This window comes from Carex rostrata, chromosome 31 (genome assembly GCF_964058835.1).
Source record: "Carex rostrata chromosome 31, lpCarRost1.2, whole genome shotgun sequence".
NCBI lineage: Eukaryota > Viridiplantae > Streptophyta > Magnoliopsida > Poales > Cyperaceae > Carex > Carex rostrata.
In genome coordinates, this window is record NC_135948.1 from 4790061 (window position 1) to 4813186 (window position 23126).

Consider the following 23126-nt stretch of genomic DNA (forward strand, 5'->3'; position numbering starts at 1 on the left):
TAGTACCATAGACTCACTCTAAAAACATTGCAAAAGTTTTCTCAACGTAAATGTTGCTTTCGAATTTATTTCCGAACTTTGCAAGGTTAAAAATCGAGGTTCGTCCAAATATCTCCTTCCGGCCAACGGGCCAAGAACTCAGTCTAGGGAAATATATCACCTACACTCGGATCATCACTTTGAATGTTTTTTCCTATGAAAGCGGGTCCCGCCGTCCCGTTAAACAAAATGCGAACTCATGCCATATCTCAGGTTCTTATTAATGTGGTCCATGACTCCATGTCCATTATATAATATTTCGAAGTGATTATACCGCTAAAGCACAAAGCAAATCCAAATTTTCCAAATCCGACCGTACCCCGCCGTTCCGGATTTCCCCACAAACTGTCGTGCTCCCAGTCCTGTGCAATATAAAGTTTATGTAGCGGGTATTTTACACGTTTTATAACCCGCTACACTTTGTTGACGTTAAACACGACAAGACACAAAATCAGTTAACACCCAGTAACTGAATACACTCGGTCCACTAAGAATGCCGCGTCTCTCCGGCTCCTTTTAGGTTTTAGTTTATTAGTTTATATAAATAAATAATACGCGCTGTCCTATTTTTCTATCGTCCTCTCTCTATACAATTCCTCTCTCTCTACCCAATCCCGCTAAGAGCTAGGGTTTCTCTTATCTCGCCGCTACCTCTTTCTCCCTATTTGTTCTCCTGCAAAACCCTAGAGAAACCCTAGAACCACCATGAGCGAGAACAAGGAAACCCTTAGCCTCTCCGATCTCAGTGCCGGTATCTCTCCTTCCTCTCTCTTTCTCTCCGAGTTCCTAAATGGTTTTTTCGTTTTTCGAATTAGTAGTCTCCTAACAAGGATTAGTGATTTTATGCTGTCATTTTTTTTCTTTTCTCTCTGACTTTTTATTTTTATTTTTAATCATACAGCGTTGAGCGCACACGACAGAGCGGGTTTGGTTGATGCTCTAAAGGTAAATTTCTATTATTGGGCATAGTCCGTACTTTAAAGCTCTAATTTTTTTGACAGGAGTAGCATTCCTTGTGCTGTTTTGTTGAATGTTGGCAATTTTGGGTTATTTTATATTGATTTGTGGTGTATTATTGCAGAATAAGTTGCAAGGATTAGCTGGGCAACACGCCAATATGCTAGAAACACTCTCCCCTCCTGTAAGGAAGCGCGTTGAGGCTTTGAGAGAGATTCAGGTACTAGTATTCTCCCTTGTAGGGGCTAGTACTGCATGTTAGTTTTAAAATATCCGGGTGTTAATCTCTTTCCATAAGGTTTGTTAAGATGTAATTTTCTATGGTTAAGATCATAAGATGCCAAGCATTTCTTTCTGGCTAGGTTTCTGACCAACATTCTTTTAACTATATATTTGTGTTAAGGGGGAAAGTGAACAGGATTTCTATAAATGTTGATTTGTTAAGTTCTCACTTAAGCAATTTTTTTTCCCTCTTGTACAGAGCGAACATGATGAGTTAGAGGCCAAATTTTTTGAAGAGAGGGCAGCTCTTGAGGCCAAGTACCAGAAGTTTTATGAACCCCTTTACTCTAAGGTGAATGTCTTACTTCATTTATTATCACAAATTCTTTTATTATAAATTCCTCCCGGATCTGTTTAGGAGATGATTACAATGATGAATGCAAATGTTTTCTCTTATGCTGCATGTTGTACATCTTTTCTTATCGCAAAATATTTTTTAGAAATACCTCCTCTATCTGGTTATACTTTATAATTATCATCATCTTTAGGAGATCATCAATTTTTTTTAGAAATCCCTCCTGTAATCTGTTTATAATATCACTACCATCTTTAGGAGCTAATTAAAACGATGAACACAGATGTCGTAACTGTATTGTGACTATATATAATGTTTGTGCTTTTTGGCCATTTCCAAATTTCTTTTCTATTGTTGGTTTATTTTTGAACAAGTTGGTGTTATTTGTCGCATGAATGAGTTTCAGTATAAACATATGCATGTGATGTATAATCTTTTTCATGTGTAGGACTTTCAACAATTATATTTTGGCTCACAATTCTTAGGTCTCACGCGGTGTATCTTTTTTTGTCATGATTTATTCAAAATTTGTTTATAATAAGGGCTGTTTGTCTTTCATTGCTACTATTAGATGCATAGCACAGGAGTATTGAGTACATAGAACATGAGCTAATTAATTTGTTTCTCCTCAATGGGCAGAGATATCAAATTGTGAATGGGGAGATTGAAGTTGAAGGTGCTCCCAAGGAAAGCACAGAGGAAACTCCGGCTGATGAGAAAGCAGCTGCAGTACCAACTACTGAGAATGGAGTGCCTAATTTCTGGCTTACTGCTATGAAGAACAATGAAGTACTTGTTGAAGAGGTATGGGTAGTCATTATTTTTTCTTGTTCCATTTTTTTAGGATAAATGCGTTTGATGGGTGTTGTTTAGTTCGATCCACCTCTTTTGATATGATTAACATATCATAATATTATTTGCAGGTTGAAAATTTAGCTTGTAATGTTGATTTTAAGAGTAATTTCTCTGCTATTTCCACTTAAATGCTTGACTTTTGTTGGACAGATTCAAGAGAGGGATGAGGCGGCCTTGAAATTTTTGAAGGATATAAAATGGTTCAGAATTGACAATCCCAAGGGATTTAAACTTGAATTCTATTTCGATGCCAATCCTTTCTTCAAGAACACAGTTCTCACCAAAACCTATCACATGATCGATGAAGATGAACCCATCCTTGAGAAAGCCATTGGGTTAGTCCCTCTCTTGAAACACACACACACGTGTTCCATACAATATTTATGAATGAATTAATTAGTTGCAATTGGTGACTTCTTTTGTGTATTTTCTCACTGCATTAAGTTTTCAAATAGTTAACAAATGGAAAGAATAAAAAAGAAGATTATATTGAGACCAGCAGTTGGTTACATTTTTCACTGTTTTTCCATATTCTGCTTTAGTTTTTCTGATGCAGTGTACTTAAATGATAGTTCTGTTGTTTTTTTTAATATTTTTTGGATTGTAGGACTGAGATAGAGTGGTATCCAGGAAAATGCCTGACCCAAAAAATTATGAAGAAGAAGCCAAAGAAGGGCTCTAAGAATGCTAAGCCGATTACAAAAACCGAAGATTGTGAGAGCTTCTTCAACTTCTTTAACCCTCCTCAGGTCCCGGAAGACGAAGAAGAAATTGATGAGGACACTGTATGTTATTTTTGACTAATTTTGTTATCCTTTTACTTTCATTTGTTGTATGGTATTTATTCTCATCTTCCCCTCTTGTTTTGCTTGTTTATAATAGGCTGAGCAGTTGCAGAACCAGATGGAGCAGGATTACGACATTGGGTAAATTGCATTGTAACTTGTATCTTAAAAAAAATTGTAGCATCATTTATTCTCTTTTTTTTTTTTTGAAAAGTTTCGCAGAAGCTGCGTAGTCGTGAGAGGAACTTGAACTGTCTACTATTGGGTAACCAGTCCTAGGAATTTTTCTCCTAGCCAACTGTGCTACTGCCCCATCTCATAGCATCCTTTATTCTCATAGTTGGGTTTTGTAAGGTGGCATTTTCCCCCTAATGACAGGTCAACAATAAGAGACAAGATTATTCCACATGCAGTATCCTGGTACACTGGAGAGGCGGTACAGGATGATGAGTTTGAGGCCCTTGTTGATGAAGATGATGAAGATGACGATGATGATGAAGATGACGACGACGATGAGGATGATGAGGATGATGACGAGGATGATGATGAAGAGGACGAAGATGAAAAGCCCAAATCATCCCGCAAGAAGGTCTGGTATATTAATCATGTCAAGTGTAGTGTTTGTTGTCCTTCTGGTTATATTGACTAAGATATATTGTCTTTTTGGAAATTAAACAGAAGGCTGGGCCAGGTGTTGTGGGTCCTGATGGTCAGGTGGAGCGACCAGCTGAATGCAAGCAACAGTAAGAGATGGAAGCGGAGAGATTCTTTATTAAAGTATTCAAAAAAGGCTTTAACAGCACTGGGATCAAAGAGTGCATGTATTTGTTGGCGTGTGGCTGTGTCGGATTTATTATCTGTGCTGTTTGTCTAGTTACTAGTACTGCTATAGTATTTGTCAGTCGGTTAGATTATTTTTCCTCTTTTTTATATCTTTCCGGGTCATGATTGGTTTGTGGGGGTGAGGGGTATGGAAAGCACTTTTCGTGTGCCTTTGAGTTTTTTTTGTTCTTCTTGGCTCTTGCTATATGTTCTGCTATGAACTATTTTGTTCAAAAAGTTTTGTTTCCGGTTTAAAAGTTATACACTTCTGATGGGAATGTTATTTTGGGGTCCAAGGACGTTATTTGGACATGTTTTATATAATGATCGTCAGGAAAGAATCCCAGTCAAGTTTTAAATTGAGGAGCTCCAGTTCTGTACTAATAGTTAAATAGTCAGGACGGCTCGTTGTAAAACCATTACAATTGGATCCGCATGATGCTTTGAACTGCGGTTTAATGGTATTCGGGTTTACCTTACAATGTTCGTAGATTTGCGCTTTGCTTGAAATTTCAAGCATCTGTTCAGAACCTAATTTATTGATAATGGTGTGAAATATCTTTCTTTGAGCCCTTAAGCGCTAAGGCCATGTTTTCATATTATTGGGCCTCACGTGGCAACATCAAGTTTTTCGAAGGTTTAGAAAACTTGCGCGATTATACAGAAACAAAATGAAGTTCTGATGAAATCAAATAGCCGTGATTGAGATTTGCGCGATTAAGATTTCGGCCCCCCCCCACAAGGTACCTGAGGTACAATTTATAAATCGAGGTTCTTTTAGCTTGGCACAAATCTCAAAGCAGACCCTCTCTAGTTTCTATAGACACCGGATTGAGTTTGGCCCCGGCCGTGATTAGTTTGGATCTTCCGTTTCTATAAACTGCACCTCAGGCACCGGGGATACAGGCTCCAACTTTAATTGAAACGAAATTCAAAATCACAAAAATCACATTTTGCTTCTTTTTTCTGAAGGCCTTTTCAAATACAAAAATTGTTTAAATTTCCCGGTCACAAAATGATCAAGTTTCTATACCTTTTCTATTGCCTCTCTAAAAGCTACAACTCTTTTGAAACTCTAATCACTGTTGCTGCAAGTCAGAGAATTTAAGCCCCTTCTCCTGTTTGGGTAACCACAATAAAACCGTCGCTAAACTTTTATTTTTACAATTGATCATTAGAGGATCCAAGTCTGAGGTTCTTTTGTGACTTAACCCGGTGTTTTTTTCTATCACAACCCACCCCAATTCATAAACTTCTCCACCTCATCATATAACACCAAAATAGCAGCAGCACCAGTGCTCCTAAACATGTTTGACATTGCGCCACGGTAAAATGAACCAATGCCTTCGAATTTATAGATCTTTCTCCAGCAATCCAGTGTACCGGTATAAAATGGAGTCTCCAATCCAGACTGCATCATCATCCTCCTTCGTACTGTATCAAGAGGATAAGATACCAAGCCGGCAGTAGAAGTGACCACTTGAGCTGCAGCCCACCTCTGCCAAAGAGGTGACTCCTCATGCATAATTGTATCTTTAACAGTGTCAAAGCCACCAAAATATAAACCACGATGCACCACCATACCGTGTAGAGAGGCTGGTAGGCCCTGATACACGCCTCGGATGCCGTCCTTTCGGTAGATGGTTTGGACAAAGTGAGTTATGCCTTTGAACTGGCGGGATCCAGTATTACCTACGTCAGCAGCTAAACGGGTATGGGCTATATCTAATGGGTATATTATGACAAGGGTTGTGCAGCCGGCACTTGCACCTGCTATGAAGTTTGTTGCTGCGATTGATGTCCATTGGCCATATCCTTCTGATTTTTCACTACCTCTTAGAATTGACCGATACAAATCCTGGTACAAAATAATTATGTTATCAGCACATGCTGAAATAGATAAAATGATCAATGATGACTCAGTTACCACTTAGATTTTGAGTTGAACGGAATGCAGAATTAGAAATATCTTACATTTCTCTTCTGAAGCATGGTAAATATCTAACATGAACTTCCCCAAATTTCTTCAATAAGAAAATCCAAACCACATGGCACACAATATTATGAGATTTCCTGGATTAGTGGATGCGCATCATATTCTTGTAGCAACATTTTTGGAATTTGTATTTAATGGTCGAAGAAAAAGTACAAAAACTACATTGTGTGCCATGTTGGTTTGCACTTGTAAGCATAACAGTAGAGTAACATTACCAGTACCAATCACGTGGAACAACTGGCACAAACGACAATATTTTCCTTTAAATAGGCGAATATGACAATTTTTCTATCCAATTTACATAAATTAGTGCATTAATTTATTCCAATAAAAGGCCGGAAGTACAGACCAATGATTATATTTGGGCAAATGCCGTGTCAAAGTTTGATTTGCATACTCCATTTCTACTTTTTTCTTTTCTTTTTAAGGCCAATTGACATACATCATCTCTAGATTTGTTTTTTCAATCAACATAAGTCAACCAGTTCTATCTATTGTTGATGGAGCATCTATTACTTATCTTTTTCATTTATTTAGAATATACAATTGTTAATATCCATGATTCATAGTATGAAACTCCAATTACAAAATACAATTATAGAGAATAAACAAAAGTTGAAATTTTATTCCCTCATATTTACCTGAAAATTCCATATCTTATATGGGATCCATTTCCTACATTAGCTATGAAATTCAATAACCTAGACTAATTATTTGAGATTTGGAATCAAGAAGTCTTTGAAGAAAATTTTTTGATTAAAAAGAAGTCTTTCAAAATTCGAAGTACATACAAACAAGATTTCTCATCTTCATAAGAAAAATCTTCTTAAAGGAGTCTAGTAGCAATGCTGGCATCTAATTGCATTTACAGAACTCTTTCCAAATAATAAAACTACCAAAAAAAGAAAAATGAAGAAATGACACAAGAAAGGAAAGAATGCTTGTACCTTTAACGAGAAATTGAGCGCGACGGAGGGGTAGTACCTCAAAACCCCAGTTCCATTGCCCCGCCAGAGAGAGATAAACCCTTCTTCTCTGACAGTTCTCCCAACACAATCGACGAAGCCCTTGAATCTCTTCCTGTGGACCCCATTGCCAGAGGTTGAGAGAAGCGCCGGGTTCCCCTCTTGGGTCTGAAGCAAGAGCTTTACCCTTTCAATAGGCGCCACCACTGTGTGCACCGCACCTCCCATCACAGCTCCGGCCACCATATCTCTCTCGAACTTGAGCAACTTACCACCTTTCCAATTGGACCTCGTCGCATCAGCACAATTTGCGCCATCTCTCTCCCGGATCCTCTCTCTTTCTTCCACTTCAGGTTTGCTCATTCGATCTCTTGCTTGGGCTTCAAGTGAAAATTGGTTGTTTGTGCTCTATCCACTTCTATCTTCTATTTTGGGGGGTTCTATGGAAATGAAAGATCAAACTTGTATCTTTCTGACAAAATAATTTTGGAAAACAAATTTTCGAACTGAAAGAGAATTTCGATGTTTCGTATAGCACGCAATTCTAGGAGGGAGTTAGGGAAGATGGCGTGCGGCGAGAGCAGGTTAGTTGGTAACGGAGTAATCTCTCTCTCTTTCCCTCCCCCTTCTGGCCTTCTCTCTCTATTCTTTTCTTGTCTTTTATTTCTAATTTAACTAGAAAGAAAGGGATTCATTCGAGGGGGGGATGGTGCCTCTCACATGACTTTCCTTGCTGTTCATAGGGGAATCAAAGGACACGTGGCACATTTATTCTTTTCCTTTCTAGGGGAAGAATACAATTTGATAGTGCGGAAAAACATGTGCTGTGCTGTGAATGTCTTGTTTTTCTATGTTATAATCAAGTTAATTTTTTACGTATCATGTTATCGTAATTAAAATATTAAGGAGTGATCACGACACACAAATAGTCATGTCATAGGAGTCATGCCGTAACCAAATGTGTCTCGCATGACCATTTACTCATAATTTAAGTTAGTTTATTTAAAATTCACCATTTAATCAAATATCTAATGGTCATAATTACACGTGACTTGCATGACTATGTGCCGTGCTATGATTATAATTTTTTCATGTGACGTGCTTTGCCGTATCAAAATTTCAAAAAATGATCACGGCACGCGAATGATCACAGCATGGGACTGACACATATGCCGTGCCATTTTGTGCCGTAACCGTACTGTTCTGTGACAGAGCACCAAATATAGGCCTTGTAGTTTTCAGTTCTGTTCTAGATGTAACATTTTTACCTTTTTAAGCATGTTGGATATAAATTATAAAGTCTCAACCCACTTCAATTTATTACAAATACAGAAATATAAATTAGAAAGTTGAAGGTATACATAAAACCTGCGTCTTATATGTCAAAGCACTGATGAAACTGTTCCATTGTTTTTTGTTTAGTAGTGTAACATGGACATTGAAAAAAACAAAAACATATGCAAATATATATCGAATCGATTAGGTTTATAATTCAAGAGGTTATTCTTTTACGATATGGTGTAAATGAAAATTTTATACAAAAATGTTTTTTTCTTAAACTAATAGTTTCCTCTTCTTATTTTTTTTTATCCAAAAAAAGCCCAACTAAATGGGTAACTCATAATTCATACGGTCATTATACCACCTATTCATTTTAAACAAAGGCCACGTTATCTTTTTGTGAAAGAAAAAAAGATGCATTCTTTGTTTTTTGTTTCCTAGTAGACACTGATGGTAACATAATAGCAGGATACTTGAAAATTATAAATTTTGGAATATTAATCCCCAAAATTTTAAATTATTAATTTAAAATACAAGATAGTTTTCAATAATTATTTTGAACTGAAATTGATAGTGTTGGAATACGAACTCCTGGTGACAGCAAATCACGTACGTAGTGGATATTTGGAGGGTGAGAATTTAGAGCAAAACTATTAATGATAATATTTGAAGTGATGGGATCAATTAATGTTGGATTGAGTTGACAATTGACAGTATTTTTCAAACATTATTGAATTTTTTAATTGGTCATGTATGATTAACTTCAATGCAATTTAAATATCGTTTTATGTTTCTATCAAACACCACAATGTTAATGTTCTAAATAACGCATTATAACTGTAGTAGTATAATGTTTTTGGCAGCCATTTTTATTAATACCCTTAAGAAAAAAAGTTAATTTTAAAAATAACCATCAGTTCTGTTTTTTATCAAAACTAACCTAACCACCAGGCCCACGGGCGGCCCAATAAATACCAAACCGCCCCCCCCCCCCCCAACTGGCGGTCTGCTATAGGTTTAGAGTTTTTGAATCAAAAAAAATATTATTTGGTAATTGGTTATAATTAAAATTCGATTAAAATTCATATGTTAGGGTTATTGGTTAGGATATATATTTTCTAAGTGTGGTGAGATGAATGGGTGAGATTATCTTTTTTTTTTTATGTGTATTGAAATTGTTCATTTAGGGTACGTTTCGATTGATCGAACAATAATTAGTGCAAGAATAGTGATTTTTGGGTTAGTGGTTGAGAATAGTGTTAACCCGAATGGAGATAATTAGTTACAACATAATTATAGTGAGTAACCTAATCTAATATTTAAACTAATATTATATTACATTTAATATCTAAACTAATATTTTATTTCATTTAATATTTAAACTAATATTATATTACATTTGAACTAATATTTTTTAATAATAATCGAATATTTTATTTAATACTAATCTATTTAAATATGATATTATATTTATTTAATGCTAATTTAATATTTTATTTTAATCTTAATCTAATATTTGAACTAATATTATATTACATTTAACATTTAAATTAATATTATATTATATTTAATCTAATATTTTATCACCGACATATGCATCCTTCTGAAGGGAGTATTTTATCACTGACATATGCATGCCACTCATGCTGATCGGGATAAGAATGAAAAGATCCACCCCAAGTGGAAGCAAGGTAATCGGTACGGTACATTTTTCTGCACTGGATAAACCTGGTACATTTGCATCACCATCTGATAAGTCATCAGATTCCCAAACCCCTTGGTATTCATCCCCCGTTTCCATTTCCCTTTCTGGTATGGCATCAATAGCATCAACATCAATATCAATATCAGTTCGATTAATGGGTACCGGTCCTGACTCTAGCATAGTTAGAAATCTAGGGATTATGGGTGTTTGTCTGGGTGGTGGTGGTAACTCTTCAGTATTTTCTGGGGAGTTGTGATAACCCTGGTTGTCATAAGGGGAGTGGTGGTGGTAACCCTGGTTGTCATAAGGGGAGTGGTGGTGGTACTACTGGTTGTCATAAGGGGAGTGATGGTGGTACCCCTGGTTGTCATAAGGGGAGTGGTGGTGGTATCCCTGGTTGTCATAACCCAAATTGTCATAACCTGAAGGTCCAGCCCCAGCCGCACTTGAAGGTCCAGCCCTAGTCCGGGGAACCCTCTTCGAATATATGTCCATTACCGGGACCCTACTAGCTGCAAATTGAGTGTACACAACTCTCTACAAATTCGCATATGTTATTGGAAACCTCACAAAGTAAGGTCTACCCCCCACCCCAGGTGAGTTGTCAATCCGTGTAGCCAATTCTATTTCATACCTATTGGGGTTTACAGCAGTCTTTTCATATATTAGCTGCTTCAGTTCCTGAAATGTGGTATTTTCATTAACCTCGAAGCCAAATGCGGCATCTTTCGTGCACTGCACGCCATCTTCACCTCTTTGTAGCCTACCGCCCATATATAGTGCAACTAACATCTTTTCCTTAACAAACTACATTTAAAAAATTATTTCATAAGGATTAAAGTAATTTGTATAGTAATTATAATGAGTATAGTAATCAATGGCTAATTAGAAAATAATAAAATAAAAAAATTACAGTACTTTATGTTGCTACAGTTACAGTAAATTTGTACAGTAATTGCAACAGTTACACACAGTAATTAATAATTAGAAAATAATTAACAAGAAACTAAAAAAAAACCTGTTGCTACAGTAAAATTGCCTTTCAATCGCCATAGCTCTCTCTCTCAAACAATAAAATCGCAGCACAGTAAAATTTTAGTTTATAGAATGGTTGGAGTGGGCAGGAGAGAAAAAATCGGGTTAAATAGGCACCTATAGCGGACTGCCCGTGGTGGGGGGGGGGGGGGGGGGGGGTTTGCTCCCAAGAAGACCGCCCGTGGGCCTAGCAGTTAGGTTAGATTTGAAAAAAATTGAAATACAGGGTTACTTTTAAAATTAACTTTTTTTTAGGATATTAATAAAAATGTCCGTGTTTTTGGGCTATAAAAACTATGACATTATTGGCGCAATATGGATATAGCACTATTTTTTTAGCCACTGCTATGACGCGATAACACTATTTAAATCTTTGCAAAATATATATAGTTGTAAAATTTAAGTTGTTTAATAAACACTAAAAGCATAATTAGTTTTTATCATTTTTATATGCATCATGCATGATGTAAATTTGATACATGTTGTATTTCACATGTTAAATTTTAAATTTTTTTTAGTAAAGATTGGAAATTAAGTCATCAAATTATATAATATTTATAAAAGATTGTCTCTTTTAGATTTTGAACATACAATCTTTCACACATAAAATATTGCATTTACTACTAGACCAAAGACTGATTCTCATATCAACTTCAAATTAAAAATTATTTTTTTACAATCATAAAAAATGTTTAGCTAATATAAACTTCCACCAGCGCAAGGTTTTATTTTAAAGATATGATAATTTGGTGGGTTAAAATAGAAACTATCTATCATCTATGGCGGCGTCGGTATGCAAAAGAAGTCTAAAATTGTATGGACTTCATAAGAAATGGGACCCACAATGCAGTGAGTCATGCTGATTACATTTGAGTTTTGATCTAACATGCCCGGACTCTTAATTGAACGAATAATTTGATTTGTAAGTAGATAAAGTACGAAACAAATGGAACCGTCATTTTCCTTTCCTATATATTTGGATATGGTACGCCTCCAATTTGTTTGTCAAATTATAGAAAAGAAAAAGTCGACCGTGACAAGATATTTGTTTTTGATTGACTAAAGCAGATGTGAATGCATAATGGGATAAAGATTTTAACAGAGCAGTTTTAACTTCATGCAGTGTACATACTATAATGCTTGCATATGGTTCATACGCTGCATGTAGCTAAACCTTCTCTGTTAATATCTTTACCCGGAAAATTGACTATTGTTCATATAAATAGAGATATTAACCAAAACGAAATATGAACCGTCAAAGTTTTACATCACACAAGTCTTGACAAGCTAAAAAGAAGGGAGATGTTTTAGATTCGCCGTTGAATTTGGTAACCTTAATAAGACGGTAAAACGAATAAAACATTAAAAAGCTAAAACAATACTTCAAAAGCTAAAACATTAATAAGACGGTAAACAATACATCCGAGAATAGCACTATTTTTTTGAGCTATTTGATATTTGAATGGAATAAGAATAACAATAATTCACTATTTTTTATTTGTCTTATATGAATTAACTCACTATTCTACTAACCCGACTAAAAGTGGAATTAACTACTATTCTCAAACTTGAGATTAGCTCTATTCTTGCTCTATTCCTTGTTTTATCCAAACGTTTAGAATCTAAGATTTGACATAGATGATAAAGGACATTACCTCTCTACGGAAAAACGTATATTAATTTTTATAACAAGCATAAATAAAATATCAAAGTTATCAGTGAACTATGTATTTTATAATTTTGGAGCAACCCATGCAAGGAAACTCTGCTCGAAAAGTACTTAATTTGGATTAAAAAAAATGCACACCTGAAAGCAAAAAAAAAAATGTTACTGCTCCGAAAATGATAAGAGTCAACTGAACTGGAATCCGTATCAACTCAGGTATCTGAAGTGCAAGTCATAAATTTGGACCTTTCTTTTTAGGTGGCACGAATCTCAAAGCAAACACCCTCAAGTCTCAACTGGCTCCGGATTGAGTTTGGCCTAGCTGGATTGATCGGGGCCGTCCATTTTTAAAAAATTGTACCTCAGGTACGGGGGGACACGGACTCACTGAACTGTGCATCAATTTGTAAAATCATTTCCCTCGACAAAATCAAAGGTAATATTATAACAGTGGCATATCCAATGCATGTATTTCAATTCTCTTGATTATATAATGTGTGATGCAGTCGACTATGCAGAAACCTGAAAATTTGTCCGAGGATATGAATTCCTGATTAAGCGATAAATGTACCTTAGAATCTTACTGCTTTTACTATGCACACTGTAGTTAGAGATCCAAGTTGCGGATGATTCAAATTTACAAGTCTGCATCACGACCTATAGCATGTTTTATTGGTACATCAAGGGTTCATATCTACTCGTTAGAAAGCATGAAATTTACAAAAATCAAGTTTAGATGCCGTCAATTATATTATTTTTCATGAGCGCAATTTTATAACAAATAATAAAGGGTTGAACTTAGAAAAGCCACAAACAAATATCCAGGATCCTACAACTAAATACACTAAGTACCCGCAACATATATTTTAGATTATGGTTAAACATGAAATGACATTCTAGCTCAAGTTCTACAACAGCAATGAGAAGGACGCACAACAAAATACAAAATACATTCCAAAAGAAAAGAAAAGAAAAATTAAAAATGCCGAAATCTCTTGCCTCCACGGTTATTGTCGCTACCTCTCCTGACCCCACCTGATCCTCGGGACCCACCTCTGTTATTGCCTCTGTTGTGGGTTGAGCCCATTGCGGGCTGCTGCCTGCACCGACAAACCATTTATTGATACCTTCTGATCTGAACAGGAATATTATGCTGCTATTCTTATGTTTGTGCTGAATAGTCGATCAGCTTAGACTACCACTGAAGTTATTGAGCATTTTCTCTGTTTCTTATCTTTTTTATTGACATATCGACAGTTTTGGGATAATTTTCAAGTCATACTTAAAAATGAGATTCAATTGCCCATTTCATGCTAGATTGGGATCTAATTTGTTGCTTTATTTATGAAAATCTCGGCTAATTTTAGAAAGCATTGCAGACAAATCCTACCACAGGCACCATTGCATATGAAGAAAAGTAATTAGATTTTAATGTAGTTTTTTTTTTTTTTTTTTAAAAAAAAAAGAAGAGAAAAAGATAACTCACATGACATAGCCAAGACGGCCATCAGGTAATACCATAGGCACCATTGCCATACCAGGAGGAGCCATCATTTGCTGTATTATATCAAACAAATCCAATATATTTAAGAACAATGTGTTCCTAATATTTTACCTTGTCTACAAATATACCCAACAATTAACTGTCTTTGCCTATGGAATGATGGGAATGATGCAAGTTGTAGTCCACCGATAGAATTAAAAAAATTGGCAATAACAACGAACAACTGGAATAGTTTATCTCAACAACAAATTGAGTGATTTGAATAGTTGATAGTTTAGTTCTATCAACTTTTGATCAGTGACCAAACAATTCTCAAATAACACAAACAAATTTGATACAAGGTATATCTGAATGATAAAAAAGAAATCTGTCATTTTAGCTTTTAAATTTCCAAACTTGAAATTTGGATGTTGGTTATCAAAATAATTTTGTTGTCAACATTATCCCCTATGATTTCCCAAAAACATGAGAGAAGAGTACCGGAGGCAAATAAGCAGGAGGTACAGAACCATACGCCATGCCATAGCCAGACCGGGATGAATAATTGGGCATCGCAATGGGTGGGCCCCGGTGTGTAGTGTGACCGACTTCAGGCTTCTTATCTGTCTGTGGCTTTGCCAAGGAACATTCCAGCACTTCTCCTGTTTTGGATAAAGTTGGAGATAACAAATATCAGCACAAGAGGTTATGAAACTTAATAAATATATAAACATGTTGAAAATCGAGGAAAAAGAATTATTCCAAAACAGAGTCTTTGGTTATTTACTTAATTAGCACAGAAAAAAAATATGCCTGTAAATCCAAGATTTACCAAATTGAAAATGCTCAACTCTATTGGAGAAACGACAAAAATATGAAGGACCATGCATTCAAATCACGGTGTTCTTTTATAGAACAGCCCAGATTACATAACTCATAATAAGATGCATCTTCCTGTATTTATCAAAGGGGCATGGGCTGTTCTTTACAACATTTAAGGCCATCATTTGGAAACATTATCTTCGGCAGTTTGCAATTCTCCAGTATAGCATGCATCAGTTAATCTGGTAATTGAATTTTGAGAACAACATTTCATGAACATGCACTGGTACAGGACCTGAAAGCAACTAAGTATCAATATTCTAGAACTAAGATAACTTCATGTAGACCCCATGAAAACAAGGAGGGACAGTAATATGGCACATTCCCCGTAAAACATGAGAATGTCACATGCAACAAACCTTTAAGCTTTTTAAAAAGATTCGCCCTATAAAATATGTTATTCCTATGTTTTTTGTACAGTTGTGAATGATATTATCCTTGAACATAACTAGCGTTATAATAAATTAGACAGTACCATCAAGTTCATAGCGCTCAGTGTTTTGGAGAGCTTTCATGGCACTGGCACGCTCCCTAAAGTGAACAAAGGCATATCTCTTCTCATGCCCTGCTTTAGGCGGAGGAAGCACCACCTTTTCTATCTCCCCATGCCTCTCAAATAGTTCCCTTATCTGCTTATCTGTCACATCTTTCGGTAAATTTTTCACATACACTGCCTTCACCTGATATAACAGAACTCAAACGGCAAGGGTTTTAGTTTCTATATATCAGAGGCATTGAAAAAGTAAGATGTGCATGAAGAAGAAATAATTCAGAGAAGACCACTATTGCACGCTTTAACCCATGTAGTAAATCCTCCAAATCCAATTTCAATGAATATAATCACAAAGGGACACTATGAAACACACCAACCCACCTGAGATTTAGTGCCAGGTTCGGTGGAGCCCCTGGGGTCTGCCCAGCTGATGGTTGGTGAATTTGTATCAAGCTTGAAATCAGGTTTTGACAGCTTCTTTAGAGCATAATCAGCACATGCATGATTGTAATACTCCACAAATCCAAATCCCCTGCTACGTCCCGTTGCTGAATCCTGTTAAATGCAAAGAAGTAGAAATACATCAAATCACAAAAAATATAAAACCATAATTGAAGGCATTTCAAATGCAAACTTCCCCTCCAAGTTTCAGACGCGAATTAGAAGAGGCAATTTGGAGTTATTTTGGAAAAATGTAGGAGACACAAGGATAGAACTGATAGCTTTATGTGTTCTAAGGATAAAGGTAATGTTTCCTTCATAGGGGCATTGGAATAGAATTGTACCTTCATTAAGTCAACACGAAGTACACCAGGACCCACTTGGGTGACGGCATTCTTCAAGTCAGACTCCTCCCATTTTCTTGGTATATTCCCTATGAAAATTCTATTTTTTGATTGGGACACTGAACACCTCACCTTTTTTCCCTGTTAAAAGAAATTGAAAAAAGTATGCATAAATTTCTCCTCAAACTCTGTTTTAAAAAGAATATGCTTTGAGGACACACTTTGCATGGTCAAACGATATACTTTCGTTTTTTTAGTTGTCGGTTAAATCATAAATGTACTTATTGACAAAGCTATAGAATTCAATTGCAGCTTATCACAATTAATATAAAGAATGAATCAACAAGGAATTTACCGAGGAAAAGATGTTGGAAAAATGTTGTCGGTAATAAACATACTTGAAAAAAGGGCATATATGCATACCTTAAATTCAGAATTATGCAACTCTTTAATAGCCTTAGATGCTATGTCCATTGTTCTAAAGGAGACAAATGCATATCCTTTATTCTCTGTTGAGTTGTTCTCTCTCACCATCCTGACCTGAAACAGTAGGTTCTCAAAATCAGCCTCCACACCATAAATAGTAATGAGCACATACAAAAATTAAATTCCACCAAAAGTACTGCCACAAGCTTGGATTCCGTAAAATTAATTCACAGAAACCACTAAAAAGGAATAAAGAGTTCAAATAAAAACCAGGACCAATCTAGTGCATTCTCAGCATCCTTTACAAAAGAATTTGGCCAAAGCTAACAAATATCCACCATTATTATCATCACCAGAATAATGCAGTTTTATAACTAATAATATCTAAATTTTTTAAACAACCAAAGTAAAGTTATAAAAAAAAAAAATTGGGAACTAACCTCTACAACTTCTCCAGAAGCTTCACAAAACCCCTTGAGTTCTTCTTCCGTTGCATTAGTAGGTATCCCACCAATGTAAATCTCTGATCCCTGAGGAGGTTTCGATAGAAGCTCAGCTTGAATTTTCTCCTCATTGTCATTCTCCCCCTTAGCTTCTTTCTCCTCATTTGTGTCTTTCCCCTCCTTCGTTTCTTTCTCCTCTTCCTGTTCTTCCTCTATCTCCTCCTCGTCCTCCTCTTCCTCCTCCTCCTCTTCTTCTTCTTCTTCTTCTTCTTCCACCTCTTCATATTCTACCTCTTCTTCTACCTCTTCATACTCTACCTCTTCTTCCTCCACCTCCTCCTCCATCTCATTATTTTCAGTAGTGTTTAAATCAACTTTTGGTTCTTCTTCTATTGGTTCGGGTTCGGGTTCATGTTTTACCTGAACAACTGGCTCAGGCTCGAGTTCAGTCTTAACCTGTTCAGCAGATTCTGGTTTAGACACTGCTGTCTTCCTTCCTCTCTTGCGCGGTGGCATCTTTTAAATTGTACCTAAGGCAACTGAATGCACAGGAGCCAAGAAGGGTTTGAAAAGGGGGACAAATTCAAAAAAAGGAGGGAAATACTCGTAAATTGGTCCAAAGGAGAACAGCAATGTAAGAATTTTGTTAACAACAAGCCAAGCCATTAGCAAAGAGGGGTTTTTTCAGATCTGAAAGGCAGAGGAAAGATGGTACCAAAATTCCCCACGATGAAAAGGCCAATTTGCAAAAATATTGAAATGAACCACGACAAATTAAACAAAGGACCGGCTACGAATATTGGTTTACAATTTCATATCACCGATTTCTGAATCGGGAGAAGAGAAGGAACAAACAGAGAAGAAACAAATCTAAGGTGAGAATTAATTTATTATAGTTATTTTCTCTCAATTTAACAAAATTAAACTTGCAACACAGATGATGCAACCTTATACATTTGCAACGGATTTTGACGTTTCAAAAACAAACGGGGATTGAAGGAGAAACAAACCTGAGAGAAGATAAGAATCGCGTTTAGGGTTTTAGGAGCAACAGAGAGATATTGGATTGGTCGCCACAAAAATATCGAGCTAAAAAGAGGTACCCTAGATTCTAGAAATGGCGAGGATTTTGTTCTAGTCCGGATCCTCCGAAGTAACTTAAATTTTAACTTTAGATTATCACCGTCCGATCAGATTTTTGGGGCAATCCGGTCTGAGATGGAATGTATTGATCTCTTTAATAATCGTGCCAAAGCAGATCGGACGATCCAGATCTAAAGTCAAATTTTTGTTATAAGATATGATTTAATTATTCAAGTCCCCGGCTCTATACTTTCTGTTTCCATCTCTCTGTGGTAGAGTATACAACTTCCATGGTACGTATCAGCAAATCATTCTAAATGAACATGTTGCACGGACTATTATAGAAAAACAGACACATAGAAATGAAATCCCTCTGGAAATAAACCAGTCTAGTCGGGCTGGGTGGGGTTGGAAACTCGGACTCGGATCAAAACCAAAAAAGATGAGACCAGGCGCGGAAATTAGGTCTTGAACTCTTGATACATAACCGCAGACCGCAGTAAAAGTTTAAAACAATAAAAAAATATTATTTTATTCTTATTTATTAAGATAAATTAATTTCCAATTCAGTTGATTGCCCGAAACTTTTATTGCGGTTGTGTAGTATTTTTTTATTCTTTGGTGGAAACTAAACATGAGAAGAAAGAGATAAGATCATAATACCAACTTTGCTTTATTCTCATTTTTTAATCTGAATGCTCATTGCTGAGCCATCTCATATACGTAGGTTGCCAAATATTTTAAATACGACGTTTTATGGATTTGATTATATGATGTATAGAAGTAAGGATGGAATCAATCAATCAATAATAAATATTTGAAAATTTTGACAATGTTTTTAGATGTTCACAAAATATGAAAATATACAAGTACTTTGTTGAACATGTACATATTTATTCATTAGATGCATCAATTCGGTCATCATTTGATTATACTTATGCATCAATATATGTAAAGATTTTGAACTCCGATTTTAGAAAGTCTCAAATTATTCAATGAATAATAAAAATGGACCAAACATGTTAAACAATACGTGCATATATTTTGACATGGTAAGTTGCATTGTAATTTGGACTTTGCAACCTAGTTTTGCAAGATATTCTTAAGAAAATTAAAATATTAACATATTAGATGTCCAAATGTAATATTTACCTGTATTTTTTAGATTAAAATACTAACATTATGATCGGAATAAAAGTATAACAAAATTTCAATTCATTTCAATAGAATAGAGTTGAAAAGAGATGATTTGGAAATGAATTTTGATTATTGAAATGGTTGGTTTGAAAAGAAAAATTAATTTGAAGACAAATTAAAAATGTCATAATCTTTAATTTATTTACGATGAATGCCATTAAAATTTGGATTTTTCACTTCCTGTTGGCATCTTTCCCTCTTCCTCTATTTCTCTCCACTGCTCCTTTGCCTCTCTTTCTCTCCAAACTTAGTCCCTCTCTTCTTTTCTTTCTTGCCTTAATATCTAGTCACACCTTTCTCTCCTCTTCACTGATTCTCTGTTCAAATTTCTCTCTCCATTGCACTTCCATCCTAAGGCATTTCAGATCTATTGAAGAAGATAAGAGTATCAAGGACTTTTCATTGTAGCAAATCGAATTCTCACCAAATATCATCATTTTTCTCATGATTTCTCTGCAGGATTTGACGCCTCTAAAATTCCGTCGAATCGTTTCTCTCCGTGTTCCAATCAGGTTACTGAGAGAGAAATTCATTTTCATTTCTTGTTTGAGCAAAAAATAAGTAAACTAGAGTTTAGTCCATCCTATCAGATGGAACCCCCCATGAAATTTTGATCTCTATGTCACGGAGAGATTTGATTGCTACACAAAATAGTTCCTGTTTTAAAATTCGGCGAGAAATATAAAAACTTCCTTGCAAAAAACGAGAATTATGAAAGCTAAAATATAGACAAATAGCAAAATTAAATGGTTATATCGAGACAGATCAAATTTAGATAGTTGCCCACAGTGAAATATATCATCTCGTTCCTGCATATGCATTCTTGACACGAGACATTGTCTTCAAAGGCTGAAATTTACACTTCCTTAGTGTTCGTGTGTTTTTTAAGAACAGGATTTCAGAAATTTATACAATATTCTCTTGACCCCTATCCTTTTTTCCCCAAAAAACAAAATACAATCTTGCTATTATTTTTTGTTCCTTTTTCCTAAGAAATTTGAAGAAAAAAAAACTTTCTTTTTTCCTATCAAACATCTACAATACATAAGGTTAATAGGGGAAGCTTAATTAGAAAACAGGTAGAAAATTAAAACTCCATATTCTGTCATAATTCAATTCATATCAAGGTGAAATTTGGTGTTTGAGAAAAAGAAAAATTGATAATTAAAAACAAAGAAGGACAAAACTCTTAAACTGCGGTCTCCATCTTCAAACTTGATTTTTCGACCGTGTACTCACTTTAAACTTGTACCGGAGACCAGACTGGCCGGACTTTAAAATTCCGGCCAGAGTTATACCTTGCCATACTTTTAAAGTCTGGTCTTTCTCATTTTAGTAATTTTCAATTTAAATTCTTAAATGCCTTTTCTCATATAATTTTTTTCAAAAAAAAGTTGCCATTCAAGGGCTAAGCAGAAAATAAATTTATCATTGAAATTACACAGGACTAATTTCTTAAAAGATAAATTTATCCAAACTGACAGTGAAATTAACTTATTAAACTACAACAGTCTTCTCAAGGATCACAGTCTTGACATTAACTTTTCTTTTTCCCCTTTAGGTGAAGGAATCTGACTTCTTTTTATAAATTGCAATACAAGGACTATCAAGTTTTCTATATATTCTGTGTAACGATGGTTTGCACCTTCAATTACATGCAATTTGTGATTCGGTATGAATTTTGCAAACTCATAAGCATCTTGTACCGGGACAGTTTGATCTTTAGAGCCATGGATTGTTAATACCCTATGGACAAATATAAAAAACAAGTAAAATATTAGGAATAATGAAAATAGCATTGTCAACCAGAAATTAATTTTACACGCACATGTCTGTCAACATTAGTAAATGCATTTTATTTTTAACCTGATTTCTTTGGGAATCGAACAGCTAGCTACATGCATGTCGGTGTTGAGACGATCCATTAAACTATCAAGTGTCACTTGGTATTCAAAATTCCCTGCACAAGACCAAATTGAACAATTTTCAGATGATTTATTAAAACAGAAATATAAAACCTGAATCATTTGGAGGAGAGGATATACCGAATTTATCCTTGACGTCAATAAAACCATGTTTTCTAATTCTTTGCATAAACCCTTTACCAAGACGGCCTTGAATTCCATGATTTAATCCAAATCGTCCAGACATATTCACGATTAAAGGAATATCGTGGTACTTTGAAGCATAGAGAAGCGCTGCATTTCCTCCTAAAATATCCCATAATATACCAATATGTTAAAAAATGTAGATGCAATATTTCTAGATGCAATTCATGAAACGGGGAAATTTATATATAAATTTACTTTAACCATGATATTAGCAGAACATATGAACTGGTTTGCCATATCAGTTAGTGCCTCTACTGGCACCAACTGGCATTAGACCCAACAAAGAGGCACTTCACTAATCCCTTTTGTGCATATCAAAGATAAAAAAAAAGAAACACTAAGATATACCTAAAATTTATTAATATAATAAGAGTAAAACCTTTGCTATGTCCAACAATTGCAATTATATTATACTTCTGGTTCGAAAAATAAGAAACAACAGCGCGCAAATCATCAACTTCTCTCCAGTAATGTCCATATTGAAAAATACCTTCACTTTCCCTGAATTAAATTTAATCAATTAATAGCACACAAAATCACACACCAGGAGACATAAATTATCCTCAGGAATACTTTAGAGAAAAGAAAAAAAAGGGAATGAATGAAATAATTTTACCCATTTCCCACAAAATCAAAACGAAAAATGCATATCTCTTCCTTTATCAGTGCATCAGCAATGCTAACTAATATGCTATCATCCTGAATTACCAGAATTTAATTACATTAAAGCTTCGCAATCAAGCTTAGAACATTAACAAATTGTCATAATGAACTAGATGGCACTGAATTTTGAAAACCGATTAAATAAACCTTAGAAGCTTGAAATCCATGGCACAGTATCACGAGATTCTTAGATTGAACTTGATCCAACACTCCCACCAGCTTCTCACCATGCTGGTTTGGTATCATAATTCTTTGCTTGGAAATCACTGACAAAAATGTTATTGTTGCTCAAGATAATGTGAATGGAAACAGAAATTGAGAAGTAACAAAAACGGAAAACAATCCAGTACTGAAATTATATAAAGCTCACAAGTAGAATCAACTGATTTCTTGTCGGGGAGCAATTGCGTCATTCTTTTCTTGTAATTTTCCCTCTTTTAATCAATCTCTCTCTTTGTTTTCCTTCTGGATATGCCCCAAAAGATATACAATTTTGTCTCAGAAGTCAGAACCCAACAAACCCTTCTCGGCAATTTGTTATGGGTTTCTCAAACTACACCTTCGGTTCCTGAAACCGCGATCCCCTCGCTATTCCAATACTACTCGGAATAACGACACTAATTCCAATTTTAAATTTACGCCAGACAAGGAACAAAGGGAATAGAAGAGAGACGCCGCTATTCTAAGCGGAGCAGGACCTAACCGCTGCGGCGCTGCCTTCGTTGCCTCCTCCTCAGTCCTCCCTGATTAGAAATACAATTCTGACGAAAATGCGAAGAAATTTTTAAAAATAGACCGTATATGGGTAGTGGTGTAGGGGGTCAAACGGGTACGATACGGGTTGGTTGGATGGAGACATTTTTATATGTGTACACGG

General features: G+C 35.5%; 4 protein-coding genes across 5 annotated transcripts; 1 reads left to right on the plus strand and 3 right to left on the minus strand.

The window, feature by feature from the left end:
* Positions 1–579: 579 nt before the first annotated feature.
* Positions 580–4292, plus strand: LOC144547245 (nucleosome assembly protein 1;2-like). The gene is made up of 10 exons (XM_078295829.1): positions 580–790; positions 941–984; positions 1121–1216; positions 1478–1570; positions 2213–2377; positions 2579–2763; positions 3036–3213; positions 3311–3354; positions 3592–3802; positions 3892–4292. The coding sequence occupies exons 1-10, from the start codon at positions 745–747 to the stop codon at positions 3958–3960; spliced, it is 1131 nt and encodes a 376-aa protein (XP_078151955.1). The 5' UTR covers positions 580–744; the 3' UTR covers positions 3961–4292.
* A 680-nt stretch (positions 4293–4972) lies between these two features.
* PM-ANT (Mitochondrial substrate carrier family protein) lies at positions 4973–7678 on the minus strand. Its single transcript, XM_078296240.1, has 2 exons — positions 6979–7678; positions 4973–5893 (listed from the first exon to the last, which is right to left on the minus strand). Exons 1-2 carry the CDS (start codon positions 7357–7359, stop codon positions 5264–5266), a joined length of 1011 nt encoding a protein of 336 aa, XP_078152366.1. The 5' UTR covers positions 7360–7678; the 3' UTR covers positions 4973–5263.
* Positions 7679–13437: 5759 nt separating this feature from the next.
* On the minus strand, positions 13438–18327 carry LOC144547518 (RNA-binding (RRM/RBD/RNP motifs) family protein). 2 transcript variants are annotated; one of them, XM_078296185.1, is made up of 9 exons: positions 18206–18327; positions 17193–17734; positions 16750–16866; positions 16327–16467; positions 15923–16096; positions 15524–15728; positions 14668–14828; positions 14170–14240; positions 13438–13783 (listed from the first exon to the last, which is right to left on the minus strand). In XM_078296185.1, the coding sequence occupies exons 2-9, from the start codon at positions 17709–17711 to the stop codon at positions 13660–13662; spliced, it is 1512 nt and encodes a 503-aa protein (XP_078152311.1). In that variant the 5' UTR covers positions 17712–17734; positions 18206–18327; the 3' UTR covers positions 13438–13659. The 2 variants fall into 2 exon arrangements, with proteins under 2 accessions (XP_078152311.1, XP_078152312.1); XM_078296186.1 differs by having other exon boundaries at positions 17193–18022; positions 18206–18310.
* A 2615-nt stretch (positions 18328–20942) lies between these two features.
* Positions 20943–22892, minus strand: LOC144547394 (uncharacterized). The gene is made up of 7 exons (XM_078296026.1): positions 22620–22892; positions 22397–22515; positions 22203–22285; positions 21966–22087; positions 21521–21685; positions 21342–21435; positions 20943–21221 (listed from the first exon to the last, which is right to left on the minus strand). The coding sequence occupies exons 1-7, from the start codon at positions 22660–22662 to the stop codon at positions 20999–21001; spliced, it is 849 nt and encodes a 282-aa protein (XP_078152152.1). The 5' UTR covers positions 22663–22892; the 3' UTR covers positions 20943–20998.
* Positions 22893–23126: the final 234 nt, after the last annotated feature.

Bases quoted from the DNA above. Each gene is read 5' to 3' on its own strand.
- LOC144547245 (XM_078295829.1), top strand. From the start codon at position 745: ATGAGCGAGAACAAGGAAACCCTTAGCCTCTCCGATCTCAGTGCCG. The intron at 791-940 runs GTATCTCTCCTT...TTAATCATACAG, and splicing joins CCTCTCCGATCTCAGTGCCG to CGTTGAGCGCACACGACAGA. The intron at 3,214-3,310 runs GTATGTTATTTT...TGTTTATAATAG, and splicing joins AAGAAATTGATGAGGACACT to GCTGAGCAGTTGCAGAACCA.
- PM-ANT (XM_078296240.1), bottom strand. From the start codon at position 7,359: ATGAGCAAACCTGAAGTGGAAGAAAGAGAGAGGATCCGGGAGAGAGAT. The intron at 5,894-6,978 runs GTACAAGCATTC...ATTTTGTACCAG, and splicing joins CGCTCAATTTCTCGTTAAAG to GATTTGTATCGGTCAATTCT.
- LOC144547518 (XM_078296185.1), bottom strand. From the start codon at position 17,711: ATGCCACCGCGCAAGAGAGGAAGGAAGACAGCAGTGTCTAAACCAGAA. The intron at 16,468-16,749 runs GTATGCATATAT...TTCTTTTAACAG, and splicing joins TGCATAATTCTGAATTTAAG to GGAAAAAAGGTGAGGTGTTC. The intron at 13,784-14,169 runs GTGAGTTATCTT...TTGTCGGTGCAG, and splicing joins GGCCGTCTTGGCTATGTCAT to GCAGCAGCCCGCAATGGGCT.
- LOC144547394 (XM_078296026.1), bottom strand. From the start codon at position 22,662: ATGACGCAATTGCTCCCCGACAAGAAATCAGTTGATTCTACTT. The intron at 21,436-21,520 runs GTATATCCTCTC...GGTCTTGTGCAG, and splicing joins TGACGTCAAGGATAAATTCG to GGAATTTTGAATACCAAGTG. The intron at 21,222-21,341 runs GTTAAAAATAAA...ATTTGTCCATAG, and splicing joins TCGATTCCCAAAGAAATCAG to GGTATTAACAATCCATGGCT.